Source organism: Pseudoliparis swirei, chromosome 12, assembly GCF_029220125.1.
Source record: "Pseudoliparis swirei isolate HS2019 ecotype Mariana Trench chromosome 12, NWPU_hadal_v1, whole genome shotgun sequence".
Lineage (NCBI taxonomy): Eukaryota > Metazoa > Chordata > Actinopteri > Perciformes > Liparidae > Pseudoliparis > Pseudoliparis swirei.
Genome location: NC_079399.1, coordinates 8555687 through 8579176, shown reverse-complemented (window position 1 = coordinate 8579176; position 23490 = coordinate 8555687). Strand labels below are relative to the sequence as shown.

Below are 23490 nucleotides of genomic sequence, written 5' to 3'. Positions count from 1 at the left end.
CAAAGAAAAAGACATTTCTTTGTCACAGAAGTTGTGTCCTGATCTGACTCACACATGAACGCATCACACATTAACCAACTCCGCCTGATGAGAGTTTGCGTGTCATGGACAGATCGCTACATCTTAGAAGGTGTATGTTCTCAGCATGACCTCACATCTGGATGTCCTCTTCTTTTTATTTTTTTTATTTTTTACTTGCTGTGAAAAACACTCAACAACCACGTTGTCTTAATTTGGGCTCTGACTCCGAGTCTCTGGCCTCGGCAGTAATCAGTAGCCGGTCACATCTGAGTTAACATGGGCTTCAAAGCCCAACTACCGGGACCCTGCTCCTATTTCAAAGACCTGAGAGCTAACGAGTTTCCTGTAAAACAGTCCGAGGAGGAGTAAAACACGGTGCTGCCGCGTCCCGCTGTAACTCTAATCCCACGGGCGCCCCTTTTCTCTTTGCTCCCACAGTTCCTGAAGGCAGTAAAGCACTTTGGCGAGGATGCCAGCAAGATGCAGCCAGATGAGTTCTTTGGCATCTTTGACCAGTTCCTGCAGTCGTTCGCCGAGGCGCAGCAGGAGAACGAGAACTTGAGAAAACGCAAAGAGGAGGAGGAGCGCAGGGCCAAAATGGAAGCTCAGGTGGGTGATCGTTCCTCGGGATTCATAACAAAAACAACCACATCATACAACTATGGAGCATAATCTGAAATATTGGAGAAACTCAGACTCAGATTCAAGCGTTAAAGCGTTTCTGTGTAACCGTTGATAAAACCTCTAGAGAGCACAAGTGAATCCGTTTGATACACATGTTGAATATGATGTCATGAGGATATCTTGGATGTACTGCCACATGCGGAGGCGTACGCTCACTTTAGTTTAGAATCCAATCGTTCATATTTCTGTGTCCTCAGCTGAAGGAGCAGAGGGAGAAGGAGCGAAAGAACCGGAAGGCGAAGGCCAACGGGGAGGACGACGACGGCGGCGAGTTCGACGACTTGGTGTCGGCGCTGAGGTCGGGCGAGGTCTTCGACAAGGACTTATCCAAGATGAAGCGCAACCGCAAGCGCATCAACAACCAGAGCACGGACGCGAGCAGAGAGCGACCGGTCACGAAGCTCAACTTCTAAGCGGAGTGGGGGGGGGGGGGGAGGGGGGGTTGAGCTCATCTTCCTCGTTTTTTTCTCGCTCGCCCGCCCTGCTCGTCATTAGTTTCCCTCTGGGTCGGACTGACATGCACATTCCTCTGGACCCTCCTCCGTTCCCAGCCGACTCGGCCTTGCATCATCGCTGCAGAGCCACACACACACACACACACACACACACAGCACAACGTGACCAACATCAGACCTTTCATCTCTCTGGGATTGTGTTGTTGAAACGGAGAAGAAGCCAAAACTTGTTGACGACCAAATCCGATGATCGGTTCGGTCCAACGAGATGTTTTAAGCTGTTGCACAAGAGCCGGACGTCCTCTACGTCCCCAAGTCTCCCTCCAGGTGTAAGAGATGCTCACGCTAGTTCGATAGGAACCGGGCCACGCTGTTTTTGTACGTCTGAATCTATGCACAGAGCGAAATGTGCAGCTATTGGACTCCGTCAGAGCTTGATGCTCGACACCCCCACCCCCCCCAGGAGGATGATTCCATTACAAACACAAGGGGCCATTTTGTACGGACTGATTTCATAGATTGAGAGCGGCTGCGTTCGTGCCCGAGTTGTCCCGGGAGACCGTTTGGAGAAAAGACTGAAGCTGAACTTCCCGTGGACCCCGCTGTCCCCTGCAGTCAGAACCGTCACAGGACTGAGACACTGGGTTGTTTGACAGACGTGGTTTTGGACGGCAAGGGACGCGGCTCAGAAGTTTCTTTTCTATTCATCATTATTGACATGCAGCATTTATATATCTGATCACTGTATGTTTTATCTGAACATGTTCCTGTTAAGAGCTGGCCTTAACTCTGTTGTTCTATTCGTTGAGTGGGTACTCTCCAAGGCCTGGGCCGAATCTCTACAAGTGTGGACACATGTCATAGATTACACATATATATATATATATATATATATAAGGTTGCGTGCTTGTTACACATGCACATATACATTCATAATTACTATGCTAAATGCTATTAAAACAAGACTCAGTCGATGCAATACACTTGCTTCCCCCTCTGAAGGGAGTGCCCTCCTCTAAGTTTTCATTGAATTGATGGAATATGTCTTGTGTACACTGGCTGGATTCACACCGCGAACAGATGGACACAATCGCCTGATTTTAAACTGTGATGTTTTCATTATTGTAGAAACACTCACAAGTTGGAAACGTCGCACGCGGACGTGAAAGCTTCGGCTTTAATGCGTCCGCTCGGCCGTGTGAATCCATCCAGCGTCGAACGCCTCCATTGGATTTTTATAATTTAAATATTGCTTTCTATTGTACAATGACCTGATGGAAATAAATAGGAGAAACAGCTGTGAGTTTTTGTATTTAGCTACGAAGCACATGCAGTTGACGTCGGGTCAATAAGACGATGACAGCCTCCAGGATGGTGGCGCCATCTAGTGGTCAGTGAGCGTTACTGACCAGACTACCGCCATGGTGTCAGACTCGATGCAAGTACATTTTTATTTTACATTTTTTAAAACCAGTCCTTGTGAAAGGCGGATCATTTCAGCCATAATCATAATAATAATAATTATAAACAAATACTTATTTATTAATTCAACACTCATGTAATACATATCGATTTAATACTTAAAACAAATATAAAATTGTGCTAGTCTCTTTGTTACAGATCCAATTTTTATTTTGGAGATGTTCTATTGTTTGCTAAGTCACATAGCACTTACTATCTAATATTTTAACAATTTTTTTTTAATGTATAACACTATTTTATAGCGACCTGTGATTTGAGGCTCACTTCAGTAGAAACCCGTGCGTCAGCTCGTCGTCCGGCTCCTGCACGAAGCTCGAGACTCCGGTGTAAAACGCTCTGCCGGCAACTTCCACCACGACGGCCCGGAAGTCTCCACACTTGGTCTCCTGAACATAAAAACACAAACAGAAGTTTGTAAGTTGTATTTTGTCGAAGTGTGCAAAACGTTTCAGAAGCCCAATAAATAACAAAGAACTCCCGAAATCATCCCGGCATCTTAGAACCGGTGACTAGTTGAGGAGCTTTTCTGCTGGTCGTACGAAGCCATAAAGACCACCATGAAGTAGAAGAGTCGACGCACCCGTCCATTTAAGTCTTGATCTGATTTTAGTCTTATTCACTATCATAACATCACTGGAGTGCTTTTTATAATGACCTTTGGCTCACGGCACATCTGAACCGAGACAGTAAACCTTTCAGAAGGAAACTCTGGTACCTCAACAGCTTTCCCCGTGAACTGGGATCCAGTGGCTCCGCTCTGAAACGTCCTGGTCTGGTTCAGCTGGATGAGACCTTTGTGATACTGAAGAGCCACTCGGGCTGTAACACCAGAACCAGTGGGGCTCCGGTCCACCTGAGAACATGACATTACATCCAGCGGACATGAAAGTGCCTTAAATGAGAGTACTAACCCAGAACAACTAGAATCAAGAAAGTACAATTTCCTCAAGATAGCCGCACTACAAAGTTGTTATTAAGTGTCATTTAAGTGCTACTGAAGTGGTATTTTTTATTTGTATTTTTGACTTTTTGTCTTTTTCGGTTGAAGATGAAGAGACTCAGTTGAGCCATGTTTTAGAGGCTATCCCAGTGTCAAATGACAAAGTGTGTGTTTCTTCTCTGCTCCAGTGTCTGTAACATACCTGAGCTTCAGCAAACACACAGATATTGGCGCTGGGATCCGAGGAGTATTGATCTTTGCCGTCAGTGAGGATGGTGCCATAGAGGAAGGCCAGATCATCACTGGTTGGGTGATGTAACTTCACCTTGGAGGGAATAACAGCAAAATATCCAAAACAATGTGAAATCAACAAAGGCTCCGGGGACAGTCTCTTTACAGACAGATACTTTTGTCTCGGGGTATTTTTCATGTTCCTTTTCGTCCGATGCTCGGAGTCCCGTGAACTTCGTACCTGAGATTTGACGGCGTTGGTCACCGCTGTGGCTGCGTCGACCAGATCTCGAGTCCTGGACTTGGCGACGTCGAGGCCGAACCTCTGGGCGTCGACAAAGGCGTAGAAGGCTCCTCCGTAGCCGACGTCCACCGTCACGTCACCAAACCGCTCCACCGCCACCGTCACATCTGGTTAAAAGTCATTCGGGTAAACAAGGCGCATAAAAACCCTCCTGAATAGTCGGGTTTCTTGCGTGAGCCTCCTACCCGTTGCGAACGCAAACGCCGGCACGCTGTGAAACCTCACTCCTCCGGTCTTTCCTCCAGAGTACTCGACAAAGGCCTTCACCAGGCCACAGGGACAGTGGATGTTCACTTGAGTCTCTGGCGACTGTGGCTCTTTCACCAGCTTGTAGTCCACGGTGTAGCGCCCCAGCGCGACCACGGCGTGGCCGCACATGGTGCTGTACCCCTCGTTGTGCATGAACAGCACCCCCACATCCGCCTCGGGTATCTCGCTGTCCACGATCAGGGCCCCGTACATGTCGTGGTGGCCCCGCGGCTCGTACATCAGCACCTTCCTCAGGTGATCCAGATGTTCCCGGACGTAACGCCGTTTGGACAGCACACTGTCACCTTTGACCTCCGGGTAGCCGCCGCGGATGATCCGTAGAGGCTCCCCACCCGTGTGCATGTCAACCACGGAGAGCGCGTCTCCCACGTGAGGCGGGAGCTGCGTTTCCATCTCGGCGCTGAATGAAAACGATTCGAAAAACAATGCTCGGTCAGATAGTTTGCTCTCACATAGTTTTTATTCTTCTCGATTATTTATGAATTATGTTTTCTTTGAGGTTTCCTGCTATTACTTTCATGGATGTTATAAAGAGCAGTGTTATAAATAAGATGTCCCTTTTATCCGAGTAGTAAAACACCTTTGCTCAATAGGTCATAACCTTCAGCTGATCCTTCCTCCAGAAGCTCCTTGTCACACACCCTATCCTACTTCCTCATGCTTATGTCTCCTTAAATCTAATCTGGATTATTCATGTTTCCTTTACTCTCTTTGCACAGTTAGGTTCCCCTGTTGCATGATTCTCTTTGTAGAGAAGACCCGTTGCTTCTTTCTCACAGTCTTCTTCACTTTCATTCTCCCTAGATTTACCACACATGGCAAAATCACTCCTTCAGCTTCCAACCGCTCTTATGTTGTATCGATCGATTTGGGGACATATCTCCTTCGCGACACGTGGTCCGAGAACACCAGCAAGTTTACGCCAAATCAATGTGAAGCATGGCTGATTTAGATTGTTCATTAATTTTAGTTTTTTGTTTGTGAGGAGCGATGAAGAAGTACGGTTGAAGCTGGACAGCCTGCAATGGAGAAAACATACATTCAGCTCCTCTTTATGGTGGAACCTCGACCGACTGCAGTGTGTACTGAGGACCATAAAGATTGAGCAACACACGTGATTATTAACGTCTGGTGAGTTTCTTTTTGGCCTTTTCTTTTGCAGTATTGCTTTCCCCCGGTTTGTGTTTGTGCGTTTTGAGGGGAGGACATTGGACCTGTTTGTGTTGGATTATTCTCTCTCACTAAGGGAGAATGTTTTTGAGTTGGACAAATGTGGACAATCCTGATGTTTATTTTCTTGTGGTCTTTCTCAAATAGTTCCTTAGTGCTTTTCACACACACAGGCTTTAGTTTGAAAATAAGATCTCATCAAAACAGGATTTTAGTCTATTGCATTCATCTATTGTGTATTGATTCCATTGAATAGAGTCTCTCGATATTATCCCACGTTTTATTACATCCTGCTGGTTTTAATTTTGTATCCAGCCTCGGGGCAAGAATTCTCCTTTTTTGATGGCCTCACAAAGCATGCGGTTTGATATTACTCCAAGCCTGTTGGAGCACATCCTGCTTAACACATTCATCATCTGAGTCATATCATATTTATTACAACTAGTAATTTCTGTCTTTCAGAGCACGTGGTGATCTTTAGCTGTCTTAATGTGGCACATGTTACATCATTAGAGCTGGGAGGTCTATAGTAACAACATTAAGTACTAGTTTATTGTGAGGAAGGGAATTAAAAGCCAACGGGGCTCACACGGATTGAGAGATTTGTGTGCTTTGGATACAAATGGAAAGTTATACAATCCATAAACCTAAAGACATTGTTCATGGTAATCAAGTTTAAACCGTAAACTATGAGTTGTTTTCCTAAACTGTCATACGAACCGTTTCACAACACGTTGTTTTCCCACAATGACCGTGAGCTCTCTGACCGCAGCTCTGCAGGCGGAATGGATTCTGTCTTAGAAGAAAATAATTCCTCAACAAGATGCGGGCCAGTGCCAATTTAAAAACAGTGCAACTCCAGAAATAATTATTGTGTTGCACAGAACTTTCTCTATTTCTGTCTCAAACTTCCGCGTCACCTCGTTGTGTTGTATTCTGCGCATGCGCGTTTCAGTTTTCAAATCAGGAAAGTGAGATGTTCCTGCCCCCTTGTGTTCTGAAGGGCTGCGCACACGTTTCAATGACTGTGTGTACATTATTTTAGTACAAGACATTGTTTACAAACTTGTTAACTAAAATTATTTTTAAAATATTTATTTATTATTTATTTCCTTTTGTTGTTCCCTGAGCCCTCTCCTTAAACTTCCTTTCTACTGTCAAATATTAAATGAAAATAACCCGTAAAATATAAGTAATTCTAATTAACTTGATTGCAACAATGGTTCATGTTCACAAATACTGCTAATAATAAATAAAACATGTTAAATATAAGAAAAGAACTTGATTCGTGTTGCAGTTTTTAATGTTTTTTTTAATATACATAATGTCTTTTGTTGCATAACAGAGAAGGCTAAACAACAGATGGTGAGCAGGCATCCTTTTTCATTATGCATGTCAATGTGTACAGGTTCCCTGGATGCATGCAACCGCATTTATACGTGTAATATGAAATAGATGTACTGAATCAACCAACAGCCACATGCTTTCATCCTCACGGCTCGTACTGAGATGATTCAGTCACACATCGAATTAAAAAAACATCTCTAACTAAAACTAACCATGCTGTTCAGTCATGTACATTATAGTAATCATCGTCATACAACCAGAATAAACTAATGTTTACATGATAAGAGCAGTGTCCCTTCATTTTGGTTTGCATCGCGGTATGTGCTTAATGTTCTAAAATTATGAAATTGCAGAACTATTTAATCTTACACGTAGTCAAAGATAAAATCATTCACTCTGAAATAAATACTGAAATTCAACATTAGACCAAATATACCTGAGCAAGAGGCATAGTTACATGAAGGGATGTACAGTGGTTTTATAAGTCGAGATACTCCCATCTTGTTTAAGGAAGTCTTTCACAAAAAATAGAGATAATGCTATTCAACAATAAAACTCTATGAAAGCACCTATTCCTATTTCACATGCATGGGAATCAAGCTGAGACTCAAGATAAATAGTTTCTAAACAGTTCATCAAATGAATGCATAGTGCAGTGACATATTCAGAAGAGAAAACCCCCCCAAAAAGGGATCAAACTCAAACATAACGTTTCTATTATAAAACATATGTAAAAAAAATAAAAAATAAACAGAGTTCATAATGTCTCATTACAACAACCCTGAATGAGGCTTTATTATTGTAAGGCACATATAATTACCTGACAATTAATACCGTGACGAGAGGGAGACGTGTGTTTAACACTTGGTGCACGTGGAAATGTTTGCTGACCTCCGGTCTGTTTAAGATGTTCAAATAATCATGACAGTTATGGCAGGTGAACCTTCTCACTGATGCCCCAAAACTGTGAATTAACAATAAAATAGAAGTCAAGGAAGATCATGAAAATGATATGTTTAAAAGAATGTGACTTCAGCTCCCATCAGGCTCAGAAAGCCTTCATCAGAGCATCATTCATGAGATGCATAGCGATAAATTGTTTTATCATGCCTCTAAAATGCACTTATTTCCTAGCAGTAAGTGTTTGTTCAGTATTTGTTCCTGTTTCTTTTTTGGCATTCTTAAATCTAGTATACACAGGACCATAAAAGTGCTTCACAATCCCTGGTTTCTTCTTTTTTTTAAGTATTACGGTAACATTAAAAAGGGGTTTCTGCATGCAGTGGTGGTGCTTAATGTGAAGAATGTCTTTGCAGAGTCCAGCAGGACATGCAAACTGGTGCTGATGTAAATCAGTTGTTAACAGATCCAGGTTATGGGTGTTCAAATCAGTGAATTCAAAAAGGCCCATTGTCTGCCTTTGCTGTGACGAGCTTGGAGGCGGCGACTGAGTCTTGGTATTTCACTCTGGCCTTCGGGGAAGAGGTCGGCGGCAGCGAGAGTCTTCTCTTCATCGACAGCAGCCGGAGGATCTCGCTCACCTGAGACTCGAGCACCGACAGGCGGCCGCTCAGCTTCTGAATGTCTCCCTTCAGCTCCAGCTTGGCCTCGTGCAGCGTGGCCTGAAGGAGCGCTTGGTCAGACACTGGCTGAACAAACCAGTGTTTGAGGGCGGAGTCGACCCCCAGACTGTGCTCAAAGGGGCTTCTCTCCAGGGGGCTTCTCTCCAGGGGGCTTCTCTCCAGGGGGCTTCTCTCCAGAGGGCTCCTTTCGAAGGAGCTCCTCGAATCTCCGGCTCGGTCCATGCGTAGATCGCTCTTCGTGATGCCGCTGTCGCAGGAGTCCGTTTTGTGCAGGGCGCTTATTTCGTCACCGTTGCCCCCCTCCATGCTCCCCATCTCTCCACTTTCCTCCAAATCCTGGTTCTTGTTGGCGACTGCCAAGAGTTCTGAGGACTGGGATCCCTTCGGCCACTCCTCTGCTTTCCGCGGCTTCTTTTCTGGCTCAACGGCGGGAGGCGGCGGTGCGGTCGAAGCGGCGTTTTTAAACTTCGCCCAGCCTCGAGCAACGCCCCCGACAGCTCCCTCTCCTCTCCCAGGGCTGCTGACCCTCTGACAGAGCTGACTCTCGGCGTCAGGCCTCGCCGCCGACTCCCCGGCCTCTTGTGTGCAGCTCTGCTCTGAGGTCACGGTGTGGACTAGTGCTTGTGGAGGTGCCGCCGCCGTGCCGCCCACACTGCCCCCTCCTGAGCAGGGTGCATTATTCTGCACCGGGGAGCTGTACTCCTGCTGCAGAGGAGATACAGGCTGACACTGTGAGTACGAGTTGGAGTCGGAGTGACGCTCCACCTGAACACAGTTGAAATCAAAGTAGGAGTGAGACTCCGCCGGCGGCTGAGCGTCTCTCTGCTGTCGGAACCTCTGGAACAGCTTGCGCACCGGGTGGTCTTCGGGAATAGAGAGAGTCACCTCGTTTCTCTGGCGCTCCTGCTCCCTCTTCACGTCAGCAATCTTTCTGAAGATGATCTGCAAGACGGGGAAACTGTGCATGAAGACAACAAGGTGGGATATGCACACCGAGGTCACTAATAGATTCTATCAGAGCTCTCGTTAGATGAAACAACGCACACATACATACATATATAATGCAGCTTTAAAGCCACGAGAAGCATGGAGAAATATTAAAGAACTGATAGCAGCATTGCATGAGGGAAACCTTTGATGGAGCAGTAATGAAGTATTGGAGCCATATTGAGCCCCACGGGCATTTTTGGATTCCCTCAGAAGACAAAGAAAGGAGATTGATGAAACTTCTTAGAATCTCACTTTGGACTTTTTAAACATGTTCTGAAGAAACGGTGATAAATAAATATAATCGCGTTCATGAACAGATCCAAATTCAGATTATTTACATGAGTGAAAACACCAAGTCCCCTGAATACAAAGCACTGCTACATACCCTTTGTCAGTCACTGGAAGTTTCAAACATTAAGTTACTTTTACAGTAAAAAATACATAAAAATAAAATGCAAAAATCCCACTGAAAAGAAAAAGAAACTGTTCAATATGTTCCTGTATAAGACACAGCTAATAAATCAAAACACATTGGAGGAGTTTCTTTCGGCCCTGACTGTATATATAACATGTTCAGCTGAGTAAAGAAGGCAGTGACTGATTTTAAACCTGCAGCACAAACTGTTTCTAATGCTGCTCAAATCAATAATAGATGTTTTTGTTTTCACTGAATACATTTGGAAAAAACATTAATACAAAGAGAAAAAAAATACATTAATCTTTCAACATGTAGCCACAATTTTCCTTAAAATAAAATTCAGATTTAGAGCCGCTTCACTGACCGTGGGATTTCAGTAACTGTTATTACATAAGAGCTCTTAAAATGGAGCGGCAAGGAACTGGGAAAGTCAGAGGAACTTTAAAGTACATAGCTACTTAAAACATTATAAAATAATCATAAACCTCCATGTTTCTGTTGTGGTTTGACTCTATTCCTGAATTTTCTCAACTCAGAGATTATATATTAATGTAAATCTGTTTAATTTCTTAATAAAAGTGCATATTCTGATTGATAATATATACCGCACCTCAGAAGTATCTGTATTTCATAAAACCTGTTCCTGAACAAAGGGCCCAATGACTCGCGTTTACCAGATCGACTTGGAAGAGAATATTCATGAAAAATTAATGTAATTTTTATCCCATAGGATAAAATTACATGCGATATATATAAGCAACTTAATATCAAGGCTGGAAAGCAATACATTGCAATGCCTTAATGGTATTGATATATGCATCATGGATGAGTTTATGAAATATTAATTAGTTTGAGGATGAACCTTTTCAATATCTGGTCCTTTATAAGCTTCTCATTATACAGTTCTGTATATTTTAGCAAAGTTTGGATGCACATCATGAGTTTATAATTAAGCTGCTGCTGATGAAACCTTCAGAGGATAGACAAACGACAGTGTTTGTGTCCATCAGACTTTTACCCGTTTTCGTAGATTGCAGGTGAGGATGAGGTTGCGGGAGAACGTGTTGGCGAACGCCGTGTAGAACTCCAGCACCCTCATCAGAGCTTCTCTCCTGATGACGTGCAGGTCGCAGTAAGTCAGAGCTCGGACATTTGCACAAGCCCGGGCCGCAGTGCTCTCTTTCCAGAACACGTCTCCAAACACATCCGCTTTACCTGGAAGGAGCCAGACACGCTGTGTTGAGAGTTAGGGATGAATAGATCAGACTTTTTCAGTCGCCATAGTGATAACTAGGCTTTGGGACTGAAACCATTCCGGTGGTTAATCAACAACCGGCATGCCTCTCTGCATGGAGGTGACTGGGATCATTCTTGTATGTGAAAGGCAACATCAGACTTGGACCTAAACATCAACGACTGCATCTGTGCACTGAGACCACCTTTGCACTGGTTTTATCTTCACCAATAGATAAAACTTGACTTCGGATTACCGAGTATTGCGACGACCTCATCATCCTGGATGACCTCTAGTGAGCCGGAGACCACGAAGCAGAGGGTGTCCACACTCTCTCCGATGTGGAAGATGAGGTCCCCGGGTGCACAGTGTGTGGTCTGAAACTCCACGGCCAGGGAGCGCAGGCAGCCGTCGCTCGCCAGCCGAAACGCCGGGTGGTCGTTGAACACCTGCCTGTTGAGGTGCACGCAGATGTCCGCACGCATGTCTTTGGGACAAATTGAGAGAACCTGGGAGATGGTGAGATATCAGAAGTTAAGCTGACGGAAGCGTGAATACGAATGTCCATTTAAAGACAGTTTGGTTTGTTCTCGTCTACAATTTCCATTTAATAACATTTGAATTACAGTAAGTATTCATTATGGATTTTTTAGAACTCCCACTGCCAACGATAATGATGCTGTTACCTTATCCGTGTCGATGCCCTTGGACATGGCCCAGGTGGAGACGATGAAGTCCATGACCCTCTCACTCAGACCTTTGGGAACCTGATAGACTTTCAGGAAGTCACGCACGTTGTTGAGCATCTCATGGTAGCGGTTTGTGTTTGTGTACATCTGCTGGAAGATGGTGGTGACGTTTCCAAAGATAGTTGCATAGAGCAGCGCTAATTAAACAAAAGACAAACAAAGTCAGGCACAAAGCAGCAGGACGTGTAGGGCTGATTTATGCAACATGAGAAGGAACGATACGTTTTATTCTGGGAAACCGTGAGGGAGCATCGGGAGTTTGGTTCACATGGTCTGAATGTATCTTTAGGATTTATATTCCAAACGGGTATTCGGGTATTTAACCTACAATTATCTCTGCTCATTTTTGTGTACATTAATGGTGATTATTACACATTTCAGTTCACAAATGAAAGAATTGAGCATATTAAGGTCTCTTAACGGGTATGCATGTAAATGAGGGTTTACCTTAAAATATGTATATTAAAACCTACCCGATCTATTACAAATACCACACTTACATCTTACATCCCATTAGGGTAGCAATTTATTTTCCCCTTAAGATTCAATCAGTTGACTATACCATTAAGATAACACTTTAAAATTAAACAATCCATTAATTTCTCCATTCCTATTCCCCTGAAATACCATTTCCTCCTTAGTTTAAAAATAAAGGTCCTTTTTTATAAGGTGTAAATAAGAAATGATCATGTTTTGGGAAAACAACTTTAAAGGTTTTTTACTCCTCCCATGCAAATAACCGCCGTCGTGGATTGAGCGTTGATAATGTAATTCATAATGCACGTTTCCTCAGTCAGAGCTCGCTGCTGCAGTGACCTCAAAGAGTCAGTCAGTATCTCTCATCGTGAGGTTTTACCCACTCGAGAGGAAAGAGTCGTCTCCGGTCGCCGCAGCAGGATCCTAGAGGTTAGGATTCATATCTAACGTGATGGCTCGTTGTCCTTTTATTACACTGGAGCCTGCAGGCAAACTCCCCCTTTCTTCTTCTCCTCTCGCATAATTACTGTATCCGTAGCAGGAGATATTTTGGCCGTAATCGAACCCGACACTTCGGTGTGACTGAGTGATCTTTCGACATCGAAACACCACACGAATAATGGGTGTTTGGTTTTGGGAGTGCAGGCCTCGAAGCGTGGCCGTCAGATTGCGTTTCCCTCTCCGTTTTCAGAGCAGCGCCGTGCATGCTGTTTTAGAGAAGCGGGTCAAAGGTCAGTGAAGGAAGGCGAGTCGTGACGGAGGAACTGTAAGCAAAGGCTGGAAGTGGAACCAGTGACACTGAAGGTGAAGATATTACTGTAACTGCAGTGGGTGATGGTGATAGTACAGACACCAGAATAAATATAGATTTCTATTTTTACGGATTGCGGTTCAACGTGATTTAAATGAGGCTGGTTTGACTTATTGTTCTCGATGTAATGACTTCACATAATTTTTTTTGGCGCATTTAAAAGCTCTTTTAATTTGCTCTGCTTCTCAAATAAACGCCCGTTATTATCCTCTTATGGCGCCGTATACCGACCTCTAAGCGATTTTGTGTGGTACACGCTAGCTCATTTTGCAGGCCGGCGCTTTCACAACGACTTTGGTAAACATCGTTTTGCCGCACCGCTTGCAACTACGTGCGCACCAGCCAGGAACATAAACGGCGGCCGTTGCAGCATACGTCGCGGAGAGTATCGCTCTGAGACGGTAGGGGCTCAGTGCTACGCTTTTAGACGAACAAGGAACATAACGTAGATATTCAAGTAGCAGGCGCCAAAACGACACAAAACCGCCACGCCAAACAGAACCAGCTTCACGTCTGCTCCGGGTCATAGCTCCGCCCCTGCCCGGGCGAACACAACACACACACACACAACAATCACACACACACACATCACAGACACGCCTCACAGCTACCAGCTCGTGAGCACAGCTACCACATCCGGGATAACATTCCGACAGTCCGACAACTCATTTCATTTCACCATAATATTACAGTGTGTGTAATATTACACAAAATAATAGATCCCAAGGTACAGTTGAATAAGGTTGGTAGTTATTGTAGTTTGTCATTAACGTTTGAATATTGTTAATGTTTAATAAAGTGTTCAATACTGACTTATGTTTTTTTTTTTTCCGCTTAATTTATAGTTCGTGCGCCTTATATATATAAAAAAAAAAAAATAGACCATTCATTGACAGTGCGCCTTATTCTTATAAGCGCTTATATAGTGCGGAAAATACGGTAATTAAAAATGCCTTTTGCGGTAAATAGACGTTATTGTTGTGGTGACGTTATTGTTAGAAATGCTGAGGTCTTCAGCGCTGCATCACTTCCCCGATTCCCTGTTACTCAAGAACTTAATCTAATTTACCTAGATCTCATTTATAGTTTGGTGTTATTCAAAACTGTAGCGCCACTGCATCTGATGCAAAACCATGTATGCAATGTACAAAATATACTGTATTGTGGTTGCTCTAGAGTTATTACCTTCGCATTCGAGAATGCGGAAGGTAATGTTTTGATCGCTGTGTATTTATTTATTTATTTATTTGTATGTGTGTTATTCGCATAACTCAAAAAGTATTAAACCGAATCGCATGAAATTTGTTGCGATGATTGTTTATTATTCGGGGACCATTTGATTAGATTTTGGGATCGATCGGCTCAAAGGTCAAGGTCATGAAAAGGTCAAGATCTTCTTTTTACCATAGCGCGGTCAATTTTTATCCAATTGGCATGCAACTAATGCCAAAATGTTCATAATTCAATGCCCAATCTTGTGATATACGACATGTCATAATGACCACAATATCCGGTATCAAGTTACATGAATTTGCAGTTCCCCACACTCTCATGCCAAGTCCCAAAAAAGTGGCTGCGGCGAAGGTATGCGCTCTACCGAGTGCCCGTTCTAGTTATTATGTATTTAACATCAGTTGACTGCATGAAAACGAAAACTGTCCCTCGTATTTTTCATTATGAATCATTTATTCCTTGAGTTTCAAACCTGCTTAAAGCAGAGAATGGGCCTCAATTATTGTGTGTATTAAGTGTATTAACTCTAAATCAATGTTTTTTCTGATTGAATAGTAATGATGACCAACCTTCAGACAGACCTCCATAGAGCACGCTGTGATGGACGCTGAACATTTAATTTGGGTTATCGATAAAGCTCTCCGATAGAGTCCTCAACTCTCAGTGGTGCAAACAACGAGGCTGCAGCTTAATGTGAATCACACAGTCAAGAGAGCCTGTGAATCACTGGATACTGTAAAGAATTGTTTATGTACACAAAATGATCTGTTATTAGAATAAGATTTAAAGTGCCAGAGAAAACTACATGTGTCTGTATGTGATGTGAGTTGTTGATGACATCAAGTCGAGATAAAATCATCTAAATTCACAATTTGCTGATTTCTGCTACACTACATGTTTATTGGTAAGAACCAACTTATGAGTCAATGATTCTAAACTTGAGTTTGACTTTGCGTCTGTGCAGAAATCTGCACATCGACACCATATGCTGCTTCACTGGCAGACGGGCAGCCGGACAGTGAAGCAGCATCTGTGACGACCTCTGCCTCACTGTCTCTGCTGGGGTGTGGGTGGGGGTGTGTGTGCTTCTCTCTCCCTGATTGTCTCCAGGTGCAGCCTCTCCCCAGGTGCTCTCAATCCAGTCAGGATCTCCATAAAGGACCTGAGGAGGGCTGCAGTCTTTCTCTCTGGCCGGAGGATGTAGGACGAGGAGCAGCCAGGAACAGCTGACCTCCGGCCTATGAATTGTGTTTTCCTGTAGCGGTGGAATAAAACTTCTCTTTTTTCTACTCGCGCCACCGTCTCCATCGTGCGTTTGTTGTGGCTGAGAGCCAAGCCATGACACATCTCTGTGACTAGCATGCAAGTAAATGCATCCAGATTGTTTCGGCTCCTGCAAGATTGCACCGGCGTATTAACAACGGATGAACGCATGGACAGGATGGCAGAGGCATCAAAGGACGAGTGCATCGTATGCTGGAGAGTGATGGGGAGATTGGAAAGTTATAATTTAAGATTAGTCCTGTGTTGCTTTGCTAAGACAAAGTTTCAAAGACAAAACCATGAAATGAATGCATTCTGTTCAATTTATTTTGAATTATTTTCATAAAGTTGATATTTGGCTCACGTATGCAAACATCCCAGCCCCTTCCAGATGAAATACCAGAGTCTAAACTGATGTATGTTTATAGGAAGTGGCATCTGTCAGTGGAACAGGTCATTTTGTAAGTGCCAGTAGAAATCGGTATGACACTGAGGTAAAACGCACAACTTCTCTCGTGAGGAGAGAACGCAGATCAAAACTGATTCAACCTTTTTCCCCACGTTGTGAGCTTCAGAAGACGTCGCCTTCCTACTGTAGCCCAGTGAAACAGTGGAGCTGCTGTTCTTTGTCCTCTATTCAGCTTTATTTAGACTGTCAAGGTTGTACTGTGCGTCCATTGAAGTAGAAAAACAGCCGTCACTTTGACTTAAGCTGTTCTGAGGAGCGTCGCTTGAATCTCTCTTGACAAACTGTCCACTAGCAATTGATACATTTCGGGTTTGTGCCATTTGGAAGAACACAGTGACTATAGGAAGCGTTGTGTTATCGTTTAAATGTGTGTGTTCATGTGATGGAAAATAACTTGTATGTGTATTGGAAGGCTGTGTGACTCCATTAACTGCTCCATTAACCACCACTCATACATGGAATAGTAATACAACTACGTATGTGTTATGTAAGAGCAGATCTATTAGAGGTTGGCTTTTTTTCTGATAAGTGATCTGGAAAGTATTTTAATGTATTTAGAAGATATATTTAAAATATTCCCTGATATTTTATGAAATGTTTGGACTGGATGTTAAACACAGCGATTGAGTACTTACAGCCCACCATCATCATCGCCACAGAGAAAATCTTCTCCCCGTCTGTGGCCGGAGCGATGTTGCCAAATCCGATGGTGGTGAGACTCGTCATGGTGAAGTAGAGAGAAGAAATGTACAAGGTGTCTTTGTTGGGACCCCCCTCCCACTGTCCGGTACCACTGGTGTTGTAGCGGTAAGGAGTCCCAATGCTCAGGGCCAACTGGTAGAGCCAGCTGTCGGTCTTAATGGTGTTGGTGGTCTCATCGATGACCTCATAGTCCCCGATACTGTACCAGATGCAGGCCAACCAGTGGGCCACCAGACCGAAGACACACACCAGCAGGACCAGGACGGCTGCTCCATACTCCAGGTAGTGGTCCAATTTACGAGCCACCCGGCCCAATCGGAGCAGGCGGACCACCTTGAGGGAGCTGAACAGACTGCTGAGACCCTGCAAGGGTAAATTAATTGGCAAGTATTTTGAGGATCATTTAAATTACAATAATCCATTTATAATCTACAATATGTTCAAATGTGATTGTTGTGTGGGTGTTGTATTCTTCTATGATTATGAACTGAACATCTGTTGTTTTTAGACTCTATGCAATTGTAATAAGTCCACTTAATTTTTTAGAAATTCTAATTAGAAGATTTACACAGTTTTTTACATTTAATTGACCAAATGCTAATAAATCCAGGCATTTGATCCATTAACAATACCTTTTTTTAAAAATCTAAGTAGCTTTAAAAGATCAAATAAAATAAAAATGATTTCCTACTGGGATTAGAGAGTCTTCTGTCCGCGTGGTGTTCTTGTGGAAAATTGAAGGCTCACGAGATGAAGACGTGACGACATCCTTCATGGAAACATTCAATCAGAAATGTTTGGATATTTTCATGCGGTGTTAAGCACCAACACATAAGCCCTTTTAGCAATACATTCATGCAAATTCGCTGACCTCATTTACGTGCTCAAAGGCGTTGATGATGTCGTAGGGCAGACAGGACAGCAGGTCGATGACGAACCACGTCTTCAGGTAATTCATCCGTATGACCTTCGCGTCTGAAACGACTTCCCCAGCAGGACCCACGAAGGTGGTGTGGAAGTTCAGCACAATGTCAATCAGGAAGATGATGTCCACGACGCTGTCCAGCACCAGCCAAGCCAGATTGTTTTGCTTCGTCTTAAAGGAGACGTTGTAGGGCACCATGATGGCCGTGTAGAAGGTGAGGACGAGGATCACCCAGTCCCAGGTGGTCTTGAAGGTGCAGTAGTGGAGGATGATGTGTGGAGGGGTCTTTGGGGCCTCTTGTTTATACTGAGGGAGGATGTCTGATCCCAACTGTAGAGCCTTTATGGAGAGGGAACATTTAAAATGTTGAGTACAAAATATCATCTGCAAGATCCTTCTAGCTATGCAACTTAAAATGTGTCTGTAAAACAGTTTTAAGGTGGATTTTCCTTTTATTTTGGAAAATATACTCCTCTCAGAATCAGGATCTTCTACCTTTTGAGGAAGTTTCTTTTTTAAGGAGATACTGTACATGCATTTGGAACCAAACTCTTCTTTCAGACCCGAAGCGCCTCACCTCAGCCAGTCTGGACGGCTTGTGGCTGTCCTCGGTGCTCAGCGGCGCTAACTGCTGCACCAGGTTGCGGTTGCTCAGTGCCCGCGTCAGTCTGGCAAACTTCATCCATCCTGCTCCAAGACCAAAAGACAGACCGTTTTATGCAGACATTTAAATTTTTACAAACAATACTGCAATGCCACTTTTTTTTACTATTGCCAACAGCGACACAATGGTCATTCTTTTCGTGAATAAAACATTTTTAGGCTAAATAACTAAGATTTCAATGAAGTGATTCCCAACGTTTCTTCTCTTCAGCATTAACAATCATGCTGGCAGGTTGATAAGATACCTTCAGAACATCATTTGTCCAATCCATAAATGCATCATTGTGAAATCATCTTTTTTTTTTACTGCATTTCGAATCAATAAGGAAGAAACATCACTTGTGCTATGGAGTATATGCTGAGTAGGGCGTTGATGATATTCCCTGTAAAACCATTCAAATTGTATCAGCTGGCTGCGGACAGATTATTTTATTCCCTGTGTTTATAATCAGAATGGCATTCACCATGTGGCCTGGGTGTCTTTTGTTTCTGCTTGACGAAGTCTCAGTGGCCCACTTAATCCCCAGGGACATGGCGCCCTCAGAGACCCGTGTTCACTGACCCGCACACACAACACCTGGACAGTTGTATGTTACATACCAGGAAACAAACGTCTGTTTAGTCACAGCCACTCGTGTGCTCGAGCTGCACTGCACCCGCCTTGGTCTTGTTGGATTACATTGAGCTTTGGCTGGACCTGAATGAGATATCTACTTGATGTAAACTTGAAACCATTTGAACCGGATACAAAAATATGAACCGTCTCACCTTTGGTTGTTTCATCTTCAATCGGCTGTTTGAAAAGCGTAATGTCTCTGAAGGTGCAGAGGAACAGCACCACCTTGTTGTTCTCATTTCTGATGGGAGCTACCTGCATGTAGAGCCATATCGCTGTTCCTGTAGGAAACAGTTTAAGCTAGAGTTGTGAGAGAGCACCAATGGAGATAAACTAATTGGACAAAGAGAAGTAAATGGCACCATGCAGTTGATCATTTTTAGTGTGAAAAATAGTAAATGTATAGTGAAACTTACTATTCTTTGTATAGAGCAGCACATCAACAAAATGGGACTCGTAGTTATTGAAGGTCTGTTTGATGTCGTCTATAGTCTTCTTATCAGTCAGGTCTCCATACATGAAACTGGAAAGCAAAGAAAGGAAAGCCGATTCCAAAACGCAAGAAAGAGCGTGTATTTTTTAGAAAGAAAGGCAGAATATTAAAGACAGACATCAGTAACTTGGATTGAACATCTGTTCTTATTCTTCATCTTGACAACAGCGAGAACATTGCATGGTTTCTGGTCCTCTGTCCAATTTGACCACATCCATAATTAGTTGATATTTTATAGAATGGAGTTTTATATATATAAAGATCAGATGTTATGGTGCCTTTGAACATTTGGACAGGGACAACAGATAAAAACCTATTTTTGTGTGTAAAATCTGGCTATTTACAGTGTTTTTTTCTTTCCCTCTGTTGATCAATGAGCACAACTCCTTTGCACAGCGCATTGCAATCTGTTCTGTTCTCACTTATAGATGCAAGATATTGGTCAGATCATCTTACAACAAAAGGCATCTTACTTGCACGAGCTGCTTCTGTGCATGACTTCAGCTCGGTGGTATCCAGAGAGCTTGCAGAATCCATCGTTGCTGTAAACGACTGGCCACTCCACGATCTGTGCGTTTCCCAACAGGAAACTGGTTTCTGCAAGAAAATACATCAACAAAGCAGCAGTCTGAAACCTAACCAGTCAAGACGAACAACAAACCTGCAGTATTTTTTAGTTTTTGTATAGTTAAAGCCGGTGCATCCATTAGAGCAATGCAACTGTTATGCAACTGCAACCTGGTTGAACCTTATCAGATTTTTAGATTTAATATTTTGGTGTTATTTTTTAAATAAAGTCCTATATAAATCCTGCTGCTGACCGATGTCATCAATTAGAGATAAATCTCATATATAATTGAAACAATATCATTACTATTTAAAGCAGCAGTAAACAATGAGAGTTGGATGAGTCACTCAGCAGACATAGCTGTTGATAAAATGTTTATGTTCCAGCCTTAATGTAAATTAAATATTGATGAGGAGCTGCAAAGTTCTCCAGCTTCACAGCAGTTTGTCCAAACGGCTGAATCTGCAGAAATTACTTAGGACATTTTCTCCAGTTTACAGTCACTATTGGAACTGTTAGACTTAAAGACTGTGTATCGTGAACTTAACTCTTAATGTTGTAACAATGCATTCACTCTGCAGCTGTTTGCAGTGTTTCAGGGTCCAAGTGATTCAGGCATTGACGACTGAATTTCTGATTATTTTAATAAACCAAATATGTCTTTTTTAAAACGTACTACAAAGGTGAGAAATGTAATTAATTGATCAATTCTATAGTTGCATTTGTTGTCTTTACACCACAGTTTGACAGTATACACTTCATCTTGTGATGAGAAGCATCAAAGCCTCACTCTTATGGGGAAGCTATTAGCTTCCTACCTGAAAGACATAATTATTTGTAATGATTATATTACCTTTCTGAAATATAAACAACAAATACGAACAATTAGAATTGCAAAATTACACAATAATGTAAGCAAATTGGACAGAGAAAATTAAAAATTAGAAATGTGTTTGAATCTAGAAGAACTCATCAGAGATAAAGCTCATTAAAAAAAGTAGGTCTTAAATCATCTTATGAGCAACACAACATATACAATGGACTTTGACAGACCAGTACACATTCTTTTTATAGCTATTGATAATGTTATATCAATGTATCTATTGATTATAATAGTATATTAATAAATGTCTTAATGGGTATCATAAGTACAGATTAGTATACAGACTTTAAATTATTAACCAGGGAATTCGGACACGAGAGCATTATTTATATTTATTAGGTAATTGCAACAACAACAAAAAGTGGAAAATACTAAAGTCTTAATTGCTGCTGCTTTCCATGATGCATAAATAACATTGAAGGGTTCCTCCAGCATCACATGCAGCGTTGTGTGGTCCCGTGAGGGACCAGTCTACAGCCATTCATTCTTCTTCTTTTTCACAGTGAAACTCACCGCTGGAGCGCCGGACGATATTTTCCAGAAAAGTGTTCTGCGGAGCCACCAGTCCTCTCTTGCCCCCGTGCATGATGAGGGTTCCGGGCAGAGACTCGGAGCTGCTCAGTGGTCGAGCTGTTGTTAACAAATATCCCCCTCAGCTGGCTCCCGACCCGAGCGTGGACCACAAGTGTCAAAACAACAACAATGACATGAGGTACTTCCGGGCTGAGGTTTTAGAAATAAATGCAGAATGTGGCATTTTATCTTAAATAGCTACTAAGACTATTTGATGTGGAATGTAAGGTGAATGACACTTATTATGCCCAAATTATTCACATCACATTTACGACCACGTTGTTCTTCACAGATGTATAACACGTGATAAGCTTAGTCACACAACATAACGCGGATGATTATTTACCCGTTAAATGAAGATCAGTTTTCAAATATATCATGTATAACTGAACACAAGAATCACATCAGTCTGAAAAAAACCCACATCCAATATTATGCTTTTATTGTTGGCTTTTATTTTGGAGGTATCTCCTCTATAACATCCTGACATTAGTGTCTGTAGCTTTTCAGATCATACGTTGACCTGCGATTTCTATTATATGTTTTACTTTAATATGGGTTATGGAGATTTTTTTGGATTTGATGTGGGCTGATGTGGGCTATGCAAATCAAATAATATGTGGCTAAACTTTTTTTATTTGTTTTAATCATTTTGAAAACGTTTGTAATTGGAAATATGTGTTTTGTTCAAATAGGGGAAAATATTTTGGATTTCTGGAATATAATTTTAATAATTGAGTAACTAATAGGGCATTTACAAGTGTAGATAACAATAGCTTACATAACTTCTGACGGCCAACATAAGTACAATTGTGAGGTGTTGTCTCTTTAGGTAATTGACTTAATTATTTCCATTTTATGCTACTTTTACTTAGCTTTTCCGAAACGTTTTAAAGATAGATATCGTACTTATTTAGTTACTTTGAGGATGAAGATGGTTCATACAAAATATCAGTTTACAAACTATCATACATTGTTATAGATGAATACACCCAACAGCATAGCTGTTAAATTAGCTCCACACTGAAATATTGCTTTCATGTTCATAATCAACCAATACAATAATACACTTTGATTAATTTGGGAAGCATGAATTTTAATTATTTTCAGGTGTTTTACAATGTTGTTCAATATTATTATTTGCGTATAGTACTTGAATACTAAATCCACCACTTGTATGCAGGCACGTGCACAGACATTTTGGGGGGCAGGTGCTCAAACCAAAAAAAGGGCACCCAATGCCAAAAAAATTCTGACAGAATTGAAGCATTAGCAGCAATACATTGATGATGCTGTCCTCGACCTGTGTTTCCTCTGGGCAGCATCAGACCACTAGCTTACATTTTCTTTATGAATAAAGATGAATTATTATATAGAAACAACAGTACAAGCGTTCTGATTGGCTAATGGGTCGTCATGCCAGCCATGTATTGCCCTCCTCGCTGGTCTGATACGGATCCGTATTGCCCTCTTAGGTCATTTTCAAAATGAGCGATATTGATTGACATCAACAGCCAAGAGCAGTGGTCCTCAAACTAAGGCCCGCCTCCACATTTGGCCCGGCCAGGGGCGGCCCTAGCACGTTTGGCGCTCTAGGCGAGCTTCATTCGTGGCGCTAGCGAGGGTGGGGGATGGGTGCTAGTGAGAGGTGAGAGTGTGTGCTCACCTGTGTGCGCCACGGAGCGGAGCAGCGCCTCTGATCGCTCTTTTAATGAAGTATCGGTGGCCGCATTTTTTTGCGCCCCCCTCTGAATGGCGCTCTCTCTCTCTCTCTCTCCCTCTCTCTCTCTCTCTTCTCTCTCTCTCTTTTCTCTCTCTCTCTCTCTCTCTCTCTCTCTCTCTCTCTCTCTCTCTCTCTCTCTCTCTCTCTCTCTCTCTTCTCTCTTCTCTCTCTCCTCTCTCTCTCCCTCACTCTATTCTCTAAACATAACTAACG

At 42.7% G+C, this 23490-nt stretch overlaps 3 protein-coding genes across 10 annotated transcripts in view; 1 reads left to right on the top strand and 2 right to left on the bottom strand.

The window, feature by feature from the left end:
- LOC130202465 (disheveled-associated activator of morphogenesis 1-like) overlaps nucleotides 1-2458 on the top strand; it is a 46443-nt gene extending 43985 nt beyond the window's left edge. For all 3 annotated transcript variants that reach the window (XM_056428025.1, XM_056428023.1, XM_056428024.1), the window contains 2 exons: nucleotides 460-630; nucleotides 903-2458. In XM_056428025.1, coding sequence (XP_056284000.1) covers nucleotides 460-630; nucleotides 903-1118 — 387 coding nt within the window. In that variant the 3' untranslated portion in view covers nucleotides 1119-2458. The remainder of the gene's footprint in view (nucleotides 1-459; nucleotides 631-902) is intronic.
- A 134-nt stretch (nucleotides 2459-2592) lies between these two features.
- Nucleotides 2593-6468, bottom strand: LOC130202472 (trans-L-3-hydroxyproline dehydratase). Its single transcript, XM_056428044.1, has 6 exons — nucleotides 6278-6468; nucleotides 4303-4787; nucleotides 4055-4224; nucleotides 3785-3907; nucleotides 3358-3495; nucleotides 2593-3028 (listed from the first exon to the last, which is right to left on the bottom strand). The coding sequence occupies exons 2-6, from the start codon at nucleotides 4778-4780 to the stop codon at nucleotides 2903-2905; spliced, it is 1035 nt and encodes a 344-aa protein (XP_056284019.1). The 5' UTR covers nucleotides 4781-4787; nucleotides 6278-6468; the 3' UTR covers nucleotides 2593-2902.
- Nucleotides 6469-6868: 400 nt separating this feature from the next.
- LOC130202467 (potassium voltage-gated channel subfamily H member 5-like) lies at nucleotides 6869-21747 on the bottom strand. Of its 6 annotated transcripts, none has more exons than XM_056428027.1 (12): nucleotides 21495-21747; nucleotides 20004-20127; nucleotides 19454-19560; nucleotides 19190-19318; nucleotides 18336-18445; nucleotides 17705-18097; nucleotides 16767-17196; nucleotides 11816-12015; nucleotides 11386-11638; nucleotides 10914-11110; nucleotides 8587-9429; nucleotides 6869-8553 (listed from the first exon to the last, which is right to left on the bottom strand). In XM_056428027.1, the coding sequence occupies exons 1-12, from the start codon at nucleotides 21565-21567 to the stop codon at nucleotides 8302-8304; spliced, it is 3111 nt and encodes a 1036-aa protein (XP_056284002.1). In that variant the 5' UTR covers nucleotides 21568-21747; the 3' UTR covers nucleotides 6869-8301. The 6 variants fall into 6 exon arrangements, with proteins under 6 accessions (XP_056284002.1, XP_056284006.1, XP_056284003.1 ...); XM_056428031.1 differs by having other exon boundaries at nucleotides 6869-8526; XM_056428028.1 differs by having other exon boundaries at nucleotides 6869-8549; nucleotides 8595-9429.
- Between the last annotated feature and the right edge of the window lie 1743 nt (nucleotides 21748-23490).

Excerpts from the sequence above, each read along its gene's own strand:
- LOC130202472 (XM_056428044.1), bottom strand. The coding sequence starts at position 4,780 with ATGGAAACGCAGCTCCCGCCTCACGTGGGAGACGCGCTCTCCGTGGTT. Across the intron at positions 4,225-4,302 it reads GGCGTTTGCGTTCGCAACGG|ATGTGACGGTGGCGGTGGAG; the intron begins GTAGGAGGCTCA and ends ACTTTTAACCAG. Across the intron at positions 3,029-3,357 it reads TCACGGGGAAAGCTGTTGAG|GAGACCAAGTGTGGAGACTT; the intron begins GTACCAGAGTTT and ends TTTTATGTTCAG.
- LOC130202467 (XM_056428026.1), bottom strand. The coding sequence starts at position 21,567 with ATGCACGGGGGCAAGAGAGGACTGGTGGCTCCGCAGAACACTTTTCTG. Across the intron at positions 17,197-17,704 it reads CCTTTGAGCACGTAAATGAG|GGTCTCAGCAGTCTGTTCAG; the intron begins GTCAGCGAATTT and ends TTACCCTTGCAG. Across the intron at positions 11,639-11,815 it reads AGGGCATCGACACGGATAAG|GTTCTCTCAATTTGTCCCAA; the intron begins GTAACAGCATCA and ends ACCATCTCCCAG.